The sequence below is a fragment of the Pygocentrus nattereri genome, chromosome 8, assembly GCF_015220715.1.
Source record: "Pygocentrus nattereri isolate fPygNat1 chromosome 8, fPygNat1.pri, whole genome shotgun sequence".
NCBI lineage: Eukaryota > Metazoa > Chordata > Actinopteri > Characiformes > Serrasalmidae > Pygocentrus > Pygocentrus nattereri.
This window is the reverse complement of record NC_051218.1, coordinates 20,295,807-20,315,136: the sequence shown is the minus strand read 5'-3', so window position 1 is coordinate 20,315,136 and position 19,330 is coordinate 20,295,807. Positions and strand designations below refer to the sequence as shown.

Sequence of the window (19,330 nt, the reverse complement as noted above, 5' to 3'; positions counted from 1 at the left end):
GAAACAATGCTCAACAATTTTACTCAAAAATCAGGGGACTATGAGCGCTGGTAGTGACACAGGCGGTTGTCCAGAGTCATGTGGTCTCCCAAAGTAGTCTGGGAAATGGAGTCCAAGTTCGCCTGAGGCGTGACACATACATTCTTGAAAAATTCAAAATTTAAGTGTCCCCAGTAGCTAGGTCTTTTAAACCCACCTATTTGCTTGAACTAGACTTTCTATACTTTCTTTGCTGCAAGTTCTTTTATACTTGGGCTCAGTTTCCGAGCTGCTGAGCTAATGTTAGGTGTTAGGTATTCATTTTAGCTGAAATGCGGCTAGTGTGTTTGTTGATATGACTGGTGTGGAATTGTATAGAATTGTGTAAAATTAAGGTGTAACCGCTGTCCTATAGGTTGTTTCAAGGAGGAGATTCAAAGCACGCATTATGCTGCAGTGCATGCTGGGTACTTTTGTGCACTGTGAAATGGGCTAATATTAACAGACACACATTTTCTAAGCCACTAATCCTTCTGGGTTGTGGTGGGAATTGGAGCCTATACCAGCAATTTATGGGCGGTAGGCACCCTGGACAAGTTACCAGTACATCACAGGGCAGACACACAGACACACACATTCACACACACACTCACACCCATGGGCAATTTAGTGTGTCCAGTTGGCTTGCCTGCATATCCTTGGACTATGGGAGGAACCGGAGAACCCGGCGGATTCCCACACTGACATGGGAGAACATGCAAACTCCACAAAGAAAGTGGTCGTCCAGCTGGGAATCAAACCCAGGCCTATCTTTTTTTTTTATTTTTTAAACCTTTATTTTACCAGGTAAAATGTTTGAGAACCAGTTCTCATTTACAAACATGACCTGGCCGAAAGGCCCCAATAAAAATAGGTCCACGGCACATAAAAACAGATACATACAAAAACAAGTATACATACCAAAAGTAAAACATAACAGAACAAACAAAAAAATACAGATTTACATAAAACAAACCAAAAAATATGAAAAAAGCAGAAGTAAGGATAGAGCAAAATGAGTATGTATGAGTATGTGCATTATTTTTATCCATGATTATTAACAAGAGCAACAGTCTACTATTGTATGTTTAATTGTATGCTTGAAAGTGGTAAGAGGTGTTAAAATTGCAAGTTTAAGGGTGGTTTGTAAAGTATTCCAATCATTTGCTGCTGAAAAACGAAAGGAATTGCAGCCAAAGGTACTGCAGGTTTTGGGAATGGTGAGCTTGATGTATTCACTTGACCTTGTGCGATATTTATTATTGGCTACGTGAAGAAGAGATGACAGATATGGTGGTGTTATGGCCAAGATCGTCTTGTAGATGAAGTGAAACCAATGATGGAGCCGCCGAGTATGAAGTGAAGGCAAGCCCACCAGTTTATAGAGATCACAGTGATGAGTATTGAAAGGTGCATTAGTGGCAAAGCGGATGGCAGAATGATAAAGTCTCTCTAGTTTTCGAAGAACAGTGCATGATGCCATTTTATAGATGATGTCACCATAGTCCAAAATTGGAAGTATTGTCATTTTAACAAGAGTAAGCTTGGCTGCATAAGTAAAAGAGGCTTTATTACGAAAAAGAAAAGCTAGTCTAGCTTTGATTTTCTTCTGGAGGTTATTGATATGTGTGGAGAAAGACAGAGACGAGTCCAACCAGATGCCTAAATATTTGTAAGATTGAACAAATTCCAAAGTAATGCCATTAGCACAGCTGATCTTGGGGGGGTTAGCAGCATCTTTTTTTCGACTGAAGATAATGCATTTGGTCTTATTAGTATTAAGGCGGAGATGAAGGTTATGAAAGGACTGCTCTACTGAGGTGAGACTCAATTGAAGTGTAGATGCTGCAGAATGAATTGATGGGCCAACTGAATAAAGTATGGTGTCATCAGCGTATAGATGGATTTTAGAGTTACCAGCAACTTTGGCTACATCATTAATGTAGATGGAAAACAAAGTTGGTCCCAAGATGGAGCCCTGAGGCACACCTTTGGAGATGGTTAATGGTTCTGACACTATGTTTTCTGTTTTCAGCTGCTGGACACGTTCAGATAAATAGCTGGCAAACCAATCACAGCAAGTAGTAGACAGACCAATGCTGGAAAGTCGACGTAGAAGGATCCTATGATCAACTGAATCAAAGGCTTTGGCCAGGTCAATAAAAGCAGCTATACAGGCCTTTTTGCTGTCCAATGCTGTAATAATGTCATCAAGGACCTTTGTAATAGCAGTCAAGCATCCATGACCAGCACGAAAACCAGATTGAACGTCAGATAGGATATCATTTGAATCAAGAAAATGGGTTAGCTGTTTATAAACCAACCTCTCCAAGATTTTCGCTAAGCATGGTAAAATAGAAATAGGTCGATAACAGTCAGGGTCTGAAACAGAGCCACCTTTAAAAAGGGGAAAAATCATGGCTGATTTCCAGTCAGAGGGAAAAACAGAGAGCTGTAGAGACAAGTTAAATATTTTTGTAATGGGAGCAGCAATGATGTGAGCAGATGCTTTTAAAAACATGGGATCGAGTCCGTCAAAGCCAGCCGATTTATTTGGGTTTAATTTAGTGAGTTCATCCCGCACCTCTAATATAGAAATGGGTTTGAAAGAGAAACCAGCATTGCTGGAGCAGGAAGGCTGAGCAACTGACAAAGCAGCGACTGGGTCGGGGAGAGTAAAAGGTTTGGTTGAATTAATAAAATAATGGTTAAGAAGTGAAGCCATACGAGGCTTATCACTAACAACAACATTATTGAATACCATGGACATTGGCAAGTGGGGGGAAACAAGTTTTTTTTCCATAGACTTTACTGTTTTCCAGAACTTCCTTGCGTCAGAGCCACAAGTAGAAAATTTCTCCTTAAAATGGGAAATTTTTGCATTCCTGATTGCTTGTGTTGCTTTATTCCGACATTGCCTGAAGGCAAGCCAATCAGCAGGAAATTGAGAGGAACGGGCTTTTTGCCAAAGGATGTTCTTTTTATGGATTAACTTTGCCAGGTCATTGGAAAACCAGGGACTATAACGATTTTTAGTCCTAAATCTTATCATAGGAGCGTGTTTATCTATGAGCAGACTAAATTTACTCTTAAAAAAAGACCAGGCATCATCTAAGGAATGCATAGAATTGATTGTTTCCCAAGGCACTGCCGCAACATCTAGAAGAAAGGAATGCATATCCAGCTTCCTCAATGAACGCTTTGTCAGGATCAACGGTGAACGTTTGACAGAACAGCCCGATCGTATACAAGCAATAGCACAATGATCACTTATTTGGCCGAAAACTCCAGCTTGATAGTTAGAAGGGGTATTAGTGAGAATGAGATCTATAAGTGTAGAGGAAGAATGAGATTTAAGGTTTGGTCTGGTAGGCTCAGATATAATTTGGAAAAGATTTAAAGCATCAAATTGCTGCTGAACTATTTCAGGGGGATTGATCATATCCCAATTTAAATCACCCAGAAGAACAAATTCAGAGGTGATAAATATCTTGCTTTGAGGCATTAGCGCTACCCACTGCGGGCCAGAGAGGATTGTGTCATGTGCCTGATCTGGCAGGCGTGTCTTGTGTTTGACTATAAGTGAGGGGAAAGTATATTAATGTTACAAGATTATACTAAAGGTTATTTTTTGGATTGCTCCTATTGTCCCATTCATGGAGTCACCTATAGGGAAGATTTTATGTATGGATCCCTTACATCAAGCTGTGAATATGAATATGAGAAACATTCCTCATCAATATACTGAATATAACTGGCCAAAACAAGCATTGCCCCTCAGCTGTTGAAGCAACATTCTATAGCTGCTTTTGACTAGTACAGGATAGAAACACTGAAATCTACACAAAAGTCCTAATTTGTCCAGCAACAGATTATGAAATTCAGCGTTGGACTAATGGGCATATTCTGGTTTCAATTTGTTCTTTAACCAGGCTAAAAAGAAGAAGTGTTCTCAGAATACATACCACTTTTTACACAGACCACTTTTTACCTCACATTCACTTTCAACTTTAACTTACATCTTAGTGGTCAAAAGAACATGAGAACTCAACAGAAGGTATGTTGATGTACTGATTTATGAGGGTGTAGCTTGAAAGTGCTATAACCTTGCAGTAGGACATGAGGTCTCCATCACATTCTTGCACTGCAATTACTAAAGCAAAAACGTTTCTATTATAGCTCCAGTATATCTAGATAACTCACTTTTGAGTGACATACTTTGTGATATTTTTTATTTTAATCATTTATTGCTGACAATCTTTAACCACTGAACCACTATAAGCCACCTGCAAACCACCTTGTCTCTTTAGGGCCTTTGGAAGCTTTCTAACCTCCCCCTTCTCCGTGTGGTGTCTGCCATGTCAAAACTGTTCACTCAAAGTACAAGGCAGCTTTGGTTTTTAAATGGTGAATAAAGCTAAAATGAGTTGTAAAGTTATGATATTACAGCAAAAGATTATTGTTTTTATGCTTTTCCCATAGTTTTTCACTGTGTCATGTAAGCTGCTGTAGTTCCTGGCTTTGTTAAACTGTGAAAATGGAGACACATTCCTTATAAATATTTCATGCCATTTAAACTCTGCAACCTCAATCTCCTGCTGGCCTGTTGGCCTGCGGTCATCATTCTGTAGCTTGATGAGGGTGTCATCCTCATCCTTGAAGCCCCTCTGGATGGAGGACACAATGAATTGGCTGTTCTGATCTTTGACATACTATCACTTATGTACAACTCCATGGCAGTAGGGATTAAACTACAACTAATTATTGTTGTTGACTGATGTCTTGTCTTTAGATTGAGGATTCTGTGATCTATTTGAAGCACAAAACATCTATCATTTAACCCTTACCCCAGTCTCCGATGCCTTCTGGAGAAGCAGTGAGAGGCTTTCAGCACCATGGACAAGGACATCTGTTCCCACTATCCAGATATGCCTTGGACAGGAGCTGTAGATTAAGGCCCATCAAGCTTCTAGCTGACAGCTCATTTCAAGAGGCGTGGCTGATAGGGAGTGTAAACCTCTGATGAACCGCCCATCCATCAGACTCCTCATGGCCTCAGCGTACCGTATATACCCGCTGCTCTCTGCCTCGCTGGCTGGCAGGCCGTAAAGAACAGCTCCAGCAGGGCCTGAACCAACCTCCATATCTCATTTTTATTGCCACTGATGAGCCTGCAGTTAATGTGGTCATTAATAACCACGGGTGGAATTAGGAATTCAGAGGGGTTCTAAGAAGTGAGAGGACTTAAGTTCTTTCAAGGGACTTGCCTTTTTTCCTCAAAGCAGACCCAGGAGGCTGAAATGGGCTGAGTGATATGAAATGCCACCATATATTGCAAAGTTCCTGCGCTGTCATTTGAGCTCTGCAAGCTGCCCTTTACATTGTGTGAAAATATAATATAATATAATATAATATAATATAATATAATATAATATTTCTTAATATCTCAGGAGACTCCAGTATGAGTCTGTGCATGCTTAAAAACGAACATGGCAAAATAGGTTATTAGGGGGAAAGCCATAGAAGAACTATCAATTCCCTAAATTTACATTTTCATAGGTGGTTCTTTAAATGCTCATTTTAGAAATAACATGTAATAGCATGAACCTTCCACAGTCTGAAGGTTCTGTACCAGCTGTAAAAACATTTTTCAGACAGGTGGCTGAACCCTGAGCACTGGGTAGTTTTTTTTCCCCCCTGAAATACCTAAAGGAATCCCAAAAGCTTGAAGCATCACAGAAGTCACGGAGTAAGGCAGTTAAAGGAAGTGTAAAATGCAGCAGGCCTGAGGTGCACAGCTGATAGTCTCTCTAGAATAAAAGATGCTAGAGCTGCTGATTCTGCTGCTTCACCATGAAATTTGGCTCCTCTCAGACTGTAACATATTCAAATTCTTTAACACTCTGTTCACAAACAGCTCTGGTCTATTTTAGAAAATGTTAGCACATACTCTCTGTCACCACAAGTCCCAACAAGCAGATGCCAGTCTGACAGTGTGATTTCCAAAATTTGAGCTATTTATTTATTTATTTCAAATAAACAATCTCCTAGTTCCTAAGAATGGTAAATGAGGCCTTTTACTAGTTTCTTCTTAACTGAACTTTAGAGAGATTTCAGAGTCTGCACAGGACTTAAAATAGAATAAGCACCTGCCAAAGCCTTTATATTTCACACAGAGCTAAATTAAGTCGGAAAGTGTGTGTGTGTGTGTGTGTGTGTGTGTAGGTGTGTGTGTGTAGGTGTGTGTGCGCGTGTGGGCTTCATTCTCTCATTGCAAGATGAACCACAGGAAGGTGACATCTTTTTTTTTTAAATCCATTCATTTTTTGCTTTTTAAAACCATGTGTTTAGTTGATTTAGCCAAAAGAGCACTGTGCAGCATTTGGTTTCAGCCTGAAATCTGTCTAATGGAAAAAAGCTATAAAAATAGAAGCAGACTTTATTAATATATTTTATGTCATGGAAAGTAGGTTGAGCTGCAGCTTATGAAGATTTCTGATGCTATGCTCTATTCAACAGATGTAAAATAGCAAACATGGGCCTGCAGTAAATGTCTGTCAAGGTCAAACGCTGATGTAACTGCTGACTAGTGGTGCAGCTATAGCACTGGGACTTGTCTTTGTTGGGCCCTATCTTTTAATGTCTCTATTGAGCTTTAAATCACTACTTACACAAATTTTGCTCAGATTAGCAACTTTGGTTTGATTAAAGTGAGACCCCCAAGGTCAGTATTGGTTCATTTAAAATGAACTTTGGTGTGAGTCATTTGAAATATGAACTCAAAATGGGCCAGAGATACCTAAATGAAAAAACACATAATGAACTGTCATCTCATCTCTGCAGACCTGCTTTGCTACAGGGAACAGATGAATTTCTGTGTGTTCTGTCATCTCTTCGTGAACTCTGAATTGGTAATTATAAAATGGATAGTTTAGGTTTTAAAATAATAAGTAAAAATAAAAATAATAAGTAAAATAATAAAATACTTGATATACATGTACACTATATGGCCAAAAGTAAGTGGACACCTAACCAACCTCATGATTAAAAGAGCTTGTTGGATATTCCATTCCAAAGCCATGGGCACTAAAATGGAGTTGGCTCCCTCTTTGTGTCCATAACAGCCTCCAATCTTCTAAGAAGACTTTTATTCTAAGATTTTGGAGTGTGTTTGTGGGAACATGGTCAAAAGAGCATTTGTGAGGTCAGACACTGATGTTGGATAAGCTGGGCTGGCTTGGAATCAATGTATGAAATGCAAAGGTGTTCACAGGGCTCTGTGCAGGCCACTAGACTTCCTCTGCAAACTTCTTCCTCTTCCCCAGACTTTTGCCACAGGCTATTATCCCTCCTCCACCAAAATTTACTGTTGGCACTGTGCATTCTGGTTGGTAGTGTTCTCCTGGAATCCATCAAAACCAGAGTCATCCATCAGAATGCCCGAGAGTGAAGTGTGATTCACTTTCACTGTCCAGTGGTAGTGTGCTTTTCACCACTCCAACTGACACTTCGCAATGTGTGTAGTGATTTTAGGCTTGTGTGCAGTTCCACAGCCATAGAACTGTATTTCACAAAGCTCCTGTCACACAATTCTTATGCTCATGTTGTTCCAGAGACAGTCTGGAACTCTGTAGTGAGTGATGCAACAGAAGTGAGAGTTGTATGTTATGCGCTTCACCACTTGGAGGCCCCACTTTGTGGCTGAGATGTTGTTTCTTCTAGATACTTCCATTTTATAAAAAATGGCACTTACAGTTGAACACAGCAGATCTAGCATGGCAGAAATTTCACAGACATATGTCAAAGGTGGCATCCTATGACAGTGGCCTGCTTGAAGTCACTGAGCTCTTCAGTGCAACCCATTCTACTGCCACTGTCTGTCTATGTATATTACATTACTATGTACTTTGTTTTATACACTTGTAAGCAAAGTCTGTGGCTGAAGCAACTAAACTCAATAATTAGGAGGAATGTCCACATATGTTTGGGATCACAAACATAAAATACATTATGTGCCAAAGCTTCAAATTTAGGTGTTTATATAAAAATAATAACCCATTCAAGGCTGTCTACTTTTACACTGAGTACTTTTACATTGACATCCCCCACTTTGCATGGTGGGAGAACTGCAGAAATGCATGAGCTCTCACAGCTTAGAATGCCTTAGAATATGACAGAACAGATTAAAAAAGAGACATACATAAAACATATGAGCTCAGTTAGGCCAGAGCACAATGTGGTTTTTACTCAAAATCAAATATGTCGGTTTGAATGCTAAGCGAACCAATAATAAAGTGCAGCTTTGATTCAGGCCAAGGGAACCAAACTGCACCATAAATTAATGTATTTAACAATGTAGTGATACCAGTCTTTGCTGGAACACATTTGCAGAAGCACTGGATCCTGTAAGCAAGTCTTGGTTGACTTTGGTGACCTGAGGTGAAGTAGTCTCCTCAGTTTTCATTTGAACATGGTTGTAAAAATGTAAAGGGGTCAGCTAACCTTCCCAGCAAGATGCAGTTTGTCAGAGGGGACATATTTCAAATGGTAACAGGAGTTCAGGGCTAGCAATATTTAAGGATATCAAATACTTTAGTGTAAATTCATTCCAAGTCATACACCTTGTTTGACCTTTTTGAGTGAAGACTTTTCCTATGGAGCCTTGTCGTGGCGTAAGGGCTTGTGTGGTCTAGGGATCTTCAGAGCTAAGTTGTCGGGAGCAATATCCTCCTGGTAGGGTCCCAGACTAACGCGATCCAAACCACTCCATGCATATCGTGCACAAAAAATCGTGTACCCTGCCCGGACCATACCTGGACTAGTGGTCAATGATGATGATGACGTTTCTATGGATGTGTATTTATGTGTGTGTGTGTGTGTGTGTGTGTGTGGATGTGTATTTATGTGTGTGTGTGTGTGTGTGTGTGTTTGACAGATTGTCTTCAAAGGTATACATACTCAGGGTGGGTTGTTTTATAGCTCCCATGGGATCGAAGCGCTTGCTATAGTAATTACTCGCAGGCTTAGTGATAGTTAAAGCAGATGAGTTACATACTAAACTAAACAAGCTTCAGAAGTGCAGTTCCTGCATGAGTCCATTACGAGTGTATGCCAATGATGGCTGTCCATATGTGCATGAACAATAGTATCACTCAACACATACAGTACGGCTCAGTAATGAACTGCTCTCTACAAAATGTGCATGTGAAATGCTCAAGTCCTCTAGGAGAGCTCTGTATCTGATTGTAAGTTGATGCATGCCCTTCGTTTGAATGCCTTTTCTTCTCCTCTGCAAGGCAAACATGATGGAACATGCAGCCTGTCCTCAGCCAGTAAATGCATGGGGGTTAGTCTCCATCCCTGCTGCCATGCTCATAGCCATGCTCCTGAGCCAGAGGATGATGGTGTGAAACGCGGGGCTCTGTGGTGGATGAACCGTTTCCCTCTGATCTGCTCAGATTGACCCCCTCTGTCCCCTTTACACTGATCGCATTTACTAACTAACCACTGTCATTTGGGTTCACTCATCTGTGATTTACTGCAAAGAAGCTTAATAATCTCTCCCTAACTTTCTTTCTTTTTCTTTCTCTCACTATCTTCTCTTACTATCTCCCTATCTCACTATCTCTTTCTTTCTTTCTTTCTTTTTCTTTCTTTCTTTCTTTCTTTCTTTCTTTCTTTCTTTCTTTCCCTTATTTCTGTTCATCTCTACTGTTTCTCTTGTTTCTGTCTTTCTTTCTTTCTTTCTTTCTTTCTTTCTATCACTTCTCTTCATGTGTCTCCCTTCTTTCTTTCTTTCTTTCTTTCTTTCTTTCTTTCTTTCTTTCTTTCTTTCTATCACTTCTGTTCATGTGTCTCCCTTCTTTCTTTCTTTCTTTCTTTCTTTCTTTCTTTCTTTCTTTCTTTCTTTCTTTCTTTCTTTCCCTTTTTCTGTTCCACTGTACTGTTTCTCTTGCCTCTATATCCTTTCTTTCTTTCTTTCTTTCTTTCTTTCTTTCTTTCTTTCTTTCCACTTCTCTTCCTGTGTCTCCCTTCTTTTCTTTCTGTCTTTCTTTCTCTTTTTCTGTTCATCTCTACTGTTTCTCTTGTCTCCATCTCCTTTCTTTCTTTCTTTCTTTCTTTCTTTCTTTCTTTCTTTCTACTTCTCTTCCTGTGTCTCTCTCTCTCTTTCTCTCTTTCTCTCTCTCTCTCTCTAAGCTAAAGTGAGTGTTTTGTTATTGTTATTGCTGTTGCATATGATGTTGTTTACCTTGTTTGCTTGTTTCTCATCGTTAGCCATTTCCCTCTGCTGTAATGAGTTTGTTTGTTTTTTGTTAGTTTTTTTTTTGTTAGTTTTTTTTTTTTGGTTCTGTTGCTTTGAGCGCTTTCTCTCCCCTTTTTCTAACCCTGCATTCGTTTTGTTGTGGCCCGGCCGCAGTCCAGGATGACGCTGCCCCAGGTACCCAGGAGTACATTATGTTGCGGCAGGATTCCATCCATTCAGCGGATATAAGGAGTAAAGGCTCCCCCTTTCGTGCTAAGTGTCACGAAATCTTCTGCTGCCCGCTGAAGCAAGCCGTCCTCAAAGAGAGCGCAGAGCCCGAAGGTTTGTCTGCAACTCATCCATGGTTTTGTTTATTTTAGTTTTTTTCCCTTTTTGTTTTGCTGATGCTTTATATGCTTCTTCTTTTTCTTAGACGTAAGTTTCTTTTTGGCTTTTGGTCTTTTTTGTTTGCCTTTTTTGAAAAGCATTTGGCTCGTGCATTCTAACCTCCTCTCCTGTGTGTGTGTGTGTGTGTGTGTGTGTGTGTGTGTGTGTGTGGAGAGAGCTTCAGGACTGCAGTGTTGAATGCCCACAGGGATGTTCTTTTCCTCCTGTCTGCTCTCTTGTATGACTGTGTGTGTGTGTGTGTGTGTGTGTGTGTGTGTGTGTGTGTGTGTGTGTGCGACTTAGAGCGTTGTCCCCTGTGGGCTACATCTCTGAGGCACGTCCGCGGGTCATGTTTTTTTTTTTTTACAGAAATGCATGCGCTAATGAAAAGCCACAGAGAACCTCAGGGGTCATAGATCACTGTCCACTTTGTCATTGCTGACTTAACAGTCATGTTAATGATGGTTGGTTGTAGCTACACAATGTCACTATCCATTTAAATTACCTATTGCCCATATTAGCCATGATAACCCAGCCTGTCCCTGACCCTCTACCTCTTGCCTATGGCCCTCATCTTCTCCTCTGGCTTGTAAATGTGCATCATTTTCCTGCTGGCTGCAACCCTTTTTCTGCTCTATAGCATATAGCATTTTTCTCCTTTGCCTTTCTTACTCAAGAAGTAAAAGAATACAGATGAAACCCACATGTATAAAACATACATTGCACCTGTGCCTGTGGTCTGCAAGTATGTGCATGCAGGCACTGTGGTACCTGAAATATATGCCCAAAACTGAATCTCAAAAATGTATTTATTAATTGTTTTTAGCAATTTCACTATTAAAAAATACACATGCAGTACTGTGCAAAATCCAAGACCACCATTTCCTTTTCCACACCATTTCCACAAATTATACATTTTTCAGTGTCATAAAAAAGAAGCAGGATGTATTTACAAATTACAGACAATTACAAAAAAAAAAGTTATTATGAAGAGATTAGATACAAAATAGTCTTGCTTCAGAAAGAACAATCTGAGGAAAATAAGTGAAAAAAACAGGAGTTTCCAAAACTGGAGTTTAAAAAATAATGACATACAGAGAAAATGGAATTCCTGTCACCATCAGATAAACAGCACTTAAAGCTGTCTTCTTTTAAAGAGAAGAAAAAATAAAGCTTCAAATCTGAAAAAAATCAACAGATGTTTTTCTCCATCCTTCCATTGTGAGAAGACAACTCAATACTGTGAGTCAAAGAATGTGCAGTTGCCAAAAAAACATTAATGACAACAGGAAAATTAGACTAGAACCCTGAAACTGGACATCTGAGATGTGGAGAAAGGCTTTCTTACCTGGTTGCTTGGGACATGAGAAGCAGTAAATGCAAACAACTGCAAAGACTGAACTTTAGAAGTGTACTAAAATATCCCAGCAGGTTTCTTTGAAAAACAGAAAGCGAGTCTCACAATAAGAATGGAAATTAAAATAAATGTAAAATTTATATGATATTTAGTTGGGGGGGGGGCTTTTATGTAGTTTTCTCCTAAATATATATGTTTTCTGCTTTTTTCCTGACACGGAAAATGACAAATAACTTGTGCCTAATGGCCATTTTGATAGTAGCTTAAATAAATTAGATGGTCTTTGACCAAAACATTATTGGTGTCCAGTTGTTGTAGTGTACTGTCACACCAGTAGTCGATATAAAGTAAAAGCAACATGCAATTAGGCCAGCCACTATAGTGCCATTTTTATACTGTAACTTTTTTCTTGATGTAGGCTGTGTAGACTGTACAGACTTATATGCCCAGAAAACTAAATAATTAGTTGATGACAAATATTGTCTGCTAAACAGGGTTGAGGTCGAGGTTGTGGCCTTTATTAAATGGTTATGGGTTTTATAAAAATATAGTGTGGATCGTTTGCTTTAGGCTTTTCTCTTTTGCTTTTTTATGCGAGAATACAGACAGCATGCATTATATCTGTAAACTTCTATTAAGTACGTAGAACTTACTACTGAAGTTTGGAAAGGAAAGAGGACTGTTGTCCGTCTCTCCTCCCCCCACCCTGCCCCCCTGCACCCCTCCCTCTCGCCCTCTCCTCTCCAGTGCTTGCCGATGCATGAGGGTTTGCTCATGTCTAATAGTAATAACGTGACACGGCTCAGAATTTGGAGCGTCTGAGCTCATGCATGTGTTTGGATGCTGCCAAATGTCCGGAGAGGGAAGGCTTCGCTTTATCTGTGGTCTGTGTGTGTACAGTTTTAGAAATGCAAATGTGACAGTGTTTTCCTTTTCAGATCATCACTCCGCTGGGTAAGCCTTTAAATGCTTTAAATACACTCCTTGAACTGCTCAAAGGACTCTGGAAAGGAACAGATATGATGATGAACAGAAGAAAAAAAAACTGCTGCTGTACATTGAACACATGATCCTTAACTGACCTCTTCATGCTCCGCCCACAAATGCGTTTATTACTAACAACTTGTCTGAGCAAGCTTTGCAGAACACTGGAAAAATCCTGTTTAACCTAAAGAGAAATTTTATTGCAGTACTCAAAACTGAATTATCCAAACTGCACCTCTACATTATTTGTTGAGTTTAATGTACTACACTAATGAGCTAGACTGTATTGTTGTTGTACAGCAACATTGTTTGCAGACATAACATTAAACTTGTTTCTACAATAATTCATTGGATTTTTTTTTTTGCATTCTTTGTTAGCCCCCTTTTACCCTGTTGTTCAGTGTTCATCACAGAGCAGGTACTATTGGCGTGGTGGATCATTTTCAGTAATGAAGTAAAACTGACGTGATGATGGTGCGAGTGGATTAGACACAGCAGTGCTGCTGGAGTTTTTAAATGTAAAGATGTAGATACAGAGGCAGTAGCTCATCTATTGCAGCACAGTTTGTGCTGGTCATCCTCTAGTCCTTCATCAGTGGTCACAGGACACTGTTGGCTGGATGTTTTTGTTTGGTGAACTGTTCTCAGTCCAGCAGTTACTCTGAGGTGTTTAAAAACTGACACACCACCACCACATCAGTGTCAGTGCAGTACTGCGAATGATCCACCACCTAAATAATGCCTGTTTTGTGGTGGTCCTACAGGGGCCCTGACCATTAAAGAACAGGGTAAAAGGAGTTAAAACAAATGGACTACAGTCTGTACATATAGAACTATATAGTGCACCTATATGGTAAGTTTTCTCTTGTTTTTTTTCTTGAAGATTAATGACTATAGATATCACAGATATATAGTTATCATGTATATAAGCTGTGACCTTTCACGCACATACAAGACAAATATCACCTGAAACTAATAACATGCTCTAAATGTAATTTGTGTGCTATAGTTTCTCTTTAGGTTGAATGAGATTTTGAAAAAGAAGTGCTTTTGTGGGCAGAGCATAGATGGGGCAGCTGTCTCACTGTAAGTGAATATTTTCTCGGATGTGTGCGGCAACTGTCTGGCAAGAAGGCAAATTCCTCTGTTCAAGCAGTGGCTGGTTAAGCTGTTAAAAACAGATGTCTTTTTTTGTGGATGAGGCTGCATGAGAGAGAGAGAGGGAGAGGGAGACTGAAGTACTACAGATCTATTATTCAGTTTAACTGCGGCTGTGCTTGGACGTGACTAAATTTCCAAAGGCTGGAGTTTCTTATGTAACGTGTTCTTAGGGGTGTCATTAAGATTGGAGGTTCTGATGCATGTCTGAACAGGGGGGTCCTTCTGCAGCAGCCAGACCCTCTCTAGGCAAGAATGTCTCGTCTGAAAACAGGACACACTGCAAGGGTGTGTAAAGGCTGCAGCTTGTGTCACCACATGTAGAATATCTGTTGCTGACTTCTTAATCCTTCCTTTGGTCACAATCAGGTCTTACACCACTGCCTGCACACACGCACACGCACACACACACACGCACACACACGCACACACACGCACACACACGCACACACACGCACACACACACACACACACACGCACACACACACGCACACACACACACACACACACACACACACACACACACACACACACACACACACACACACACACACACACACACACAGGGACTGTACAGATCAGTACACTTCAGTCTATAATCCATCTCTACACTTCACATCAGCTCTTTGGACCAGCAGCCTTTTACATTGTGTCAAAAAGTCATGATAATAGAAATTCTCCAAAGTCGCTCAAAATACAATCTCTGTACTGTAACTTACATAAAATATCAAGAACATTTTTGCCCTCTCCTGTTAAGTTAGTGTTTTGGAGGCACATGTGTTTCTTTGGACAGTGAAGATGTATTTGACCTTGCTTGTTGCAGTTTACAGTAGTAGTGAGCAGGGAAATTCTTTCTCAAGTACGAGTTTCATCAGAACCACTTTACTGACATGACACAAATAAGCCCAGATGTGAAACTAGCTGGGTGACTGGGCCATGGATGTTTTAGTCACATTTCAATTGAAAATGAAAATGCAGCAGATCCTCAATCACTTCCCACTCTGTGGTCTGTTGCGCCTGAAGTAGCCCGCTTTGTTCTTGAGGCCGCAGACATAAAGGAATTTCCTGTGTTCTAGGATTAGATTTAGCCTCAGTCTCGCATGGACACCAGACCAGCGAGGCCCGCCTGACTCAGTCAGCTGCATCAGATGCTGTCATAGTCTCCTGGCCTTGTCCAGTCAACAATACAACAATAAAGACCAGCTGGTACTGTTAGCGTGAATGGCTGTAACGTTTTCCAAATTCCAGCAGTGTCCGACAGACAAAGGCCAGAGTATATGGAATGCACATATGAGACAGATGAAGTTTCACAAAGCTGCACCTGGCTTCTTATCCGAAGTTTCCACTCCACCTTAGATGGTACAGCAGTTACACTTAGATGCCTGTACAGGTGCCAGAATGTAACTGCTACTCCATTTAAGGTGGAGCAGAAAATTTGAACAAAAAGCTGGCAAATAAAAACCCTGGAAATGAGACAACGTGTGTGGAGTCAATACAATTTAGAAAGTATAATTTCAGTGGATTATGGTACAATTATGTTCCTTGACTAAACGTACTGAGATGTACTCTTGAGACAAGAACTGTACTGCCCCATTGACTACTTCATACCATTATTTCTTAGAGTGTAGGTTTACCCATGCATTGTTCAGTTTTGTTTTTGCACAATGAAAATAGTTCAGATTTACGTTGGTCGTTAAAAGCTTCTTATTATAAAGTGAAATGACATCCCAGAATATCATCCCTGATAATCTACAAAAATAGCTTTATTTTCATCTGAAAGAGTTTTAGTTAAACTTTATATATATATATATATATATATATATATATATATATATATATATATATATATATATATATATATATTATATATATATATATATATATATATACACACATACACACGCCATAATATATACTGAAACATCAGAAATTTTAATTATACAGTGATATGTAATTTTATGACATAGAACCGCAACATAGAGCTGCCACTGTTTTCAATTTTTAACAATTAACTTCTGAAGTTGAGCATATTCACACTTACTCACTATTCAGCTTTCTGTGCCCACAGACTAATTGTCTCTGTGTCTCATTCCCTAGACAGTCTACATGTTCTTCTCCCATACCCTCTTTATACTCTCTATCATATGTCATACTCCCTTTTTCCTTATATGTTCCTCTCTTTTCCTCTCTTTCTGAATGTAATCCTCTCAGTATCTGCCTGATGTCTGTGAAGTATTGTGCCCCTGAGGCCTGTTCTGACCTTTCTCCTTTTATCAAAAACTGAAAACAGGGTCAGTTTTAAGGGTTTATCTAAAAGAGCACACTCACACCTTGACAGGGCACAAAAGGCAAGTCAAGATACACACACTAGCCAGCAGCACATACCCAGGCTCTTGCTTACTGGCCAGGTTATTTATGGGTTGTTCCACTATGGAAAGTCTCTAAACTGACACTGAGCCATGCTGTCTCGTCGGCTCATTTAGTCTGAAGAGTTTAGCCTATTGTTAGCCTGTTCACACAGGGCCCCTACTGGTGTAAACACTGGAGTGTATGCTTTATGAGAGAGTTTCTGACTTAATGAAGCAAACACTTGTCCAAAAATTGTACTTTGGAGTAATGCCATAGCATAACCTATCAATTGAAGGGTCTTTAAAGAACTGTGTCTGCAAATGAGACCCTTTAATTTCATATAATCTCTACATAATGTAAACATTCTGTACCAGTTAAAGATTTTTTGCATGTCTAAGCCAAGAACCATTCAGCAATTTTTTTTTTCAAAAATGCCTAACACTAAAAGCCTTACATTGGAACTTAGTACATCAAATGCATCCAAAAGAAGTGAAGGAAGTCACAGTAGTACTGCCAGAACTGCTTCAGCTCCATTGTTGTTGTTGCTAGATGTTAGATGTTAGTTGCAGTTTCTAAATAAGAATGATAGTTTACTGTAGATGTCAAAGAAGAATAAGAATAACAAAAAGAGGTGACTACATCTGAAGTGTGGCCCTGTGTACATTGCCCTGTGCATAATCAGTGGTGAGCCTTGACTGTGGAGCTAGGTCTTTAGGTTGGGCCATAAATGTCAGAATTTAGTTTTTGTTCATTTCTGCTTGCACGTCTAAGGGTTTTCCAATAGTATGTTTGTTCTAAACCACAACTGGTGTTTTAGAACTGGCAGTTTTAGATTAATCTTAAATATTTAATGCCTGTTAAATATGAAATATTTAATCTAAAGCTTACAACACACATTGACATATGTTTTACATGGTTTGTAGCATTTTTACATTGACTCAATAAAATCTGAGCAACTGACGAAAATTGTGTTATGGCTCATATTCACAGTCAGTGGCATGTCTAGGACTGTCAGAAGGCTTCAAGTACTGTTTGTTTAATTACAAAATTAGTCCCTCCCAGTGAAGCTCAAAAATGGACTGGCTGGTTCCTCTGTCACTTTCAGTTATTTTGATAGTTAAATTAAGGCCTTACCAATTAAATTTCAACCCTAAACTTTCCTCTGTGGTCAAATCCTGCTCTTGGCTGGATATTTTATGATGATGGACCACTCTAAATCTAACACTGACACTGACCTGATGTTAATGGTTTTACAGAGTAAACTCGGCTAGAAGCAAAAGATGTTTTGCACTTTGAATTGACTGGATTCTCATTAATAATTTAAAACCTTGACCGTGTTTGGCTTTAGTGGTCTGATTCTGAGGTTAAGTTAATTCAGTAATGGAGAAAAGATGAATGGCAGTGCTGGATGTTGCTGACTGGTGGTGACAGTGTTTGCTTTAAAGGTTTTGATATTTTGGACATTTTGTGTCATTTGGTTTGCAGTTACAATGGGCATCCATTCTTTTATTTTATTAGGCAAGTATTTCCATGCTTACTAAATCTGGTGTAATTTTCCACATCTGTTGTGAGGAAGCTTGGTTGTATTATGCTGTGGTACACTGATTTTTAGAGATTTTAACTTCAGTCTTAGAGGAACATAGTAGTATAATAATTGCAGAGCTTAAATATAAGAATTATGGTGGTTCTTTTAAATAAAAAATGAGCAAATAATTATGGACATGTATTTTTTAGTTTCCTGAAAATCATTATGTCTTCCTTGGAGAGTTCCACACTGCACAAAAAAATGGTAGTTTAAGAAAAAAAAGTATGAATTTTAAACTTATGATCATTTTCATAAAACTGCAGAATTAACCAATTTGCCTCTTATGGAACTAACACTTGTGCTAACACTTCACTCAACCATCAGCACTCTGCAGCACCTCACCCCACCTACTCCTCTTACTTACAACTACAATGTTACCTGTCAGATATTCTTCTCTTATTCATCTCACAAAACCATACGTATCAACAATCCACTCAGCCCCTTCACCACTTACTCAGCCTCCTGTGTGAACAGCATTAAATGGGTTCAGGAGTACTGTAATTAGGTTACAGTAGGTTTTCCATCTCTAAACCCTCTTTTCTGCTCCACTGTGCTCAGCATCTTACATGCAATCCAGATAATGAGTCAGATCAGTCGCCCTTGTATATAACTATTGCACTCTGGTAATTGTTTTTTTTATTATATTTTCTAGATAAAGCTGACTCCCCTATTTTCATTATGGATGTTTGAATGCAACAGCTACCGTGGCAACAACTGTATACAGTGTCACATTGCCAGTTAAGAATGTAGCTGCCTTTTGCATTCATCAACAGCTCCCATCTCTTCTCTTTGACATGATCAAACCAACGTTCTCTTTTTAGTTTATTTTTATGCTGCCTCTTTGCAAGATCAGACTTTGGCTATTTATTTAAGAAGCTAAACAAATAGATAAAGCATGAATAAGTCATGGTTATGGTAATGTGGGTGAGGCAGAACACTTCAGTGGCAGTCCAGATGGCAGTCCAATAGTGACAGAGTCTCAATATCACATCATAGCAGATCCAGTGTAAGCAGAAAACGGAGTCGCAATCAAGCTTTCTGTAATGCACCATGCATGGAGAGTGAATCTTGCGCATATAATTTATGGCAATATCTTCTGAAACATTAATGTGTGTATATTGTGTCAATTGTATCTTTAGAAGTCTAGTACTCTTAGTACCATATATCATCTTACACTGTATGTCCATTAGTATATCCTGAAATCAAGGTTAAGGTATGATAGAATGCTTGTCCCGATTGTGCTGCAGTA

The 19,330-nt window shown here is 39.4% G+C and overlaps 1 protein-coding gene across 5 annotated transcripts in view; it reads left to right on the top strand.

Moving 5' to 3' along the window:
• The window catches only part of fgf13a (fibroblast growth factor 13a), a 191,327-nt gene that overhangs the window by 86,161 nt on the left and 85,836 nt on the right, over nt 1–19,330 (top strand). For 3 of the 5 annotated variants that reach the window (XM_017707112.2, XM_037540497.1, XM_017707111.2), the window contains exon 3: nt 10,436–10,603. The exons of 1 other annotated variant lie outside the window; for it this stretch is intronic. In XM_017707112.2, coding sequence (XP_017562601.1) covers nt 10,436–10,603 — 168 coding nt within the window. The remainder of the gene's footprint in view (nt 1–10,435; nt 10,604–19,330) is intronic. One more of the 5 variants, XM_037540498.1, reaches the window with a different exon arrangement.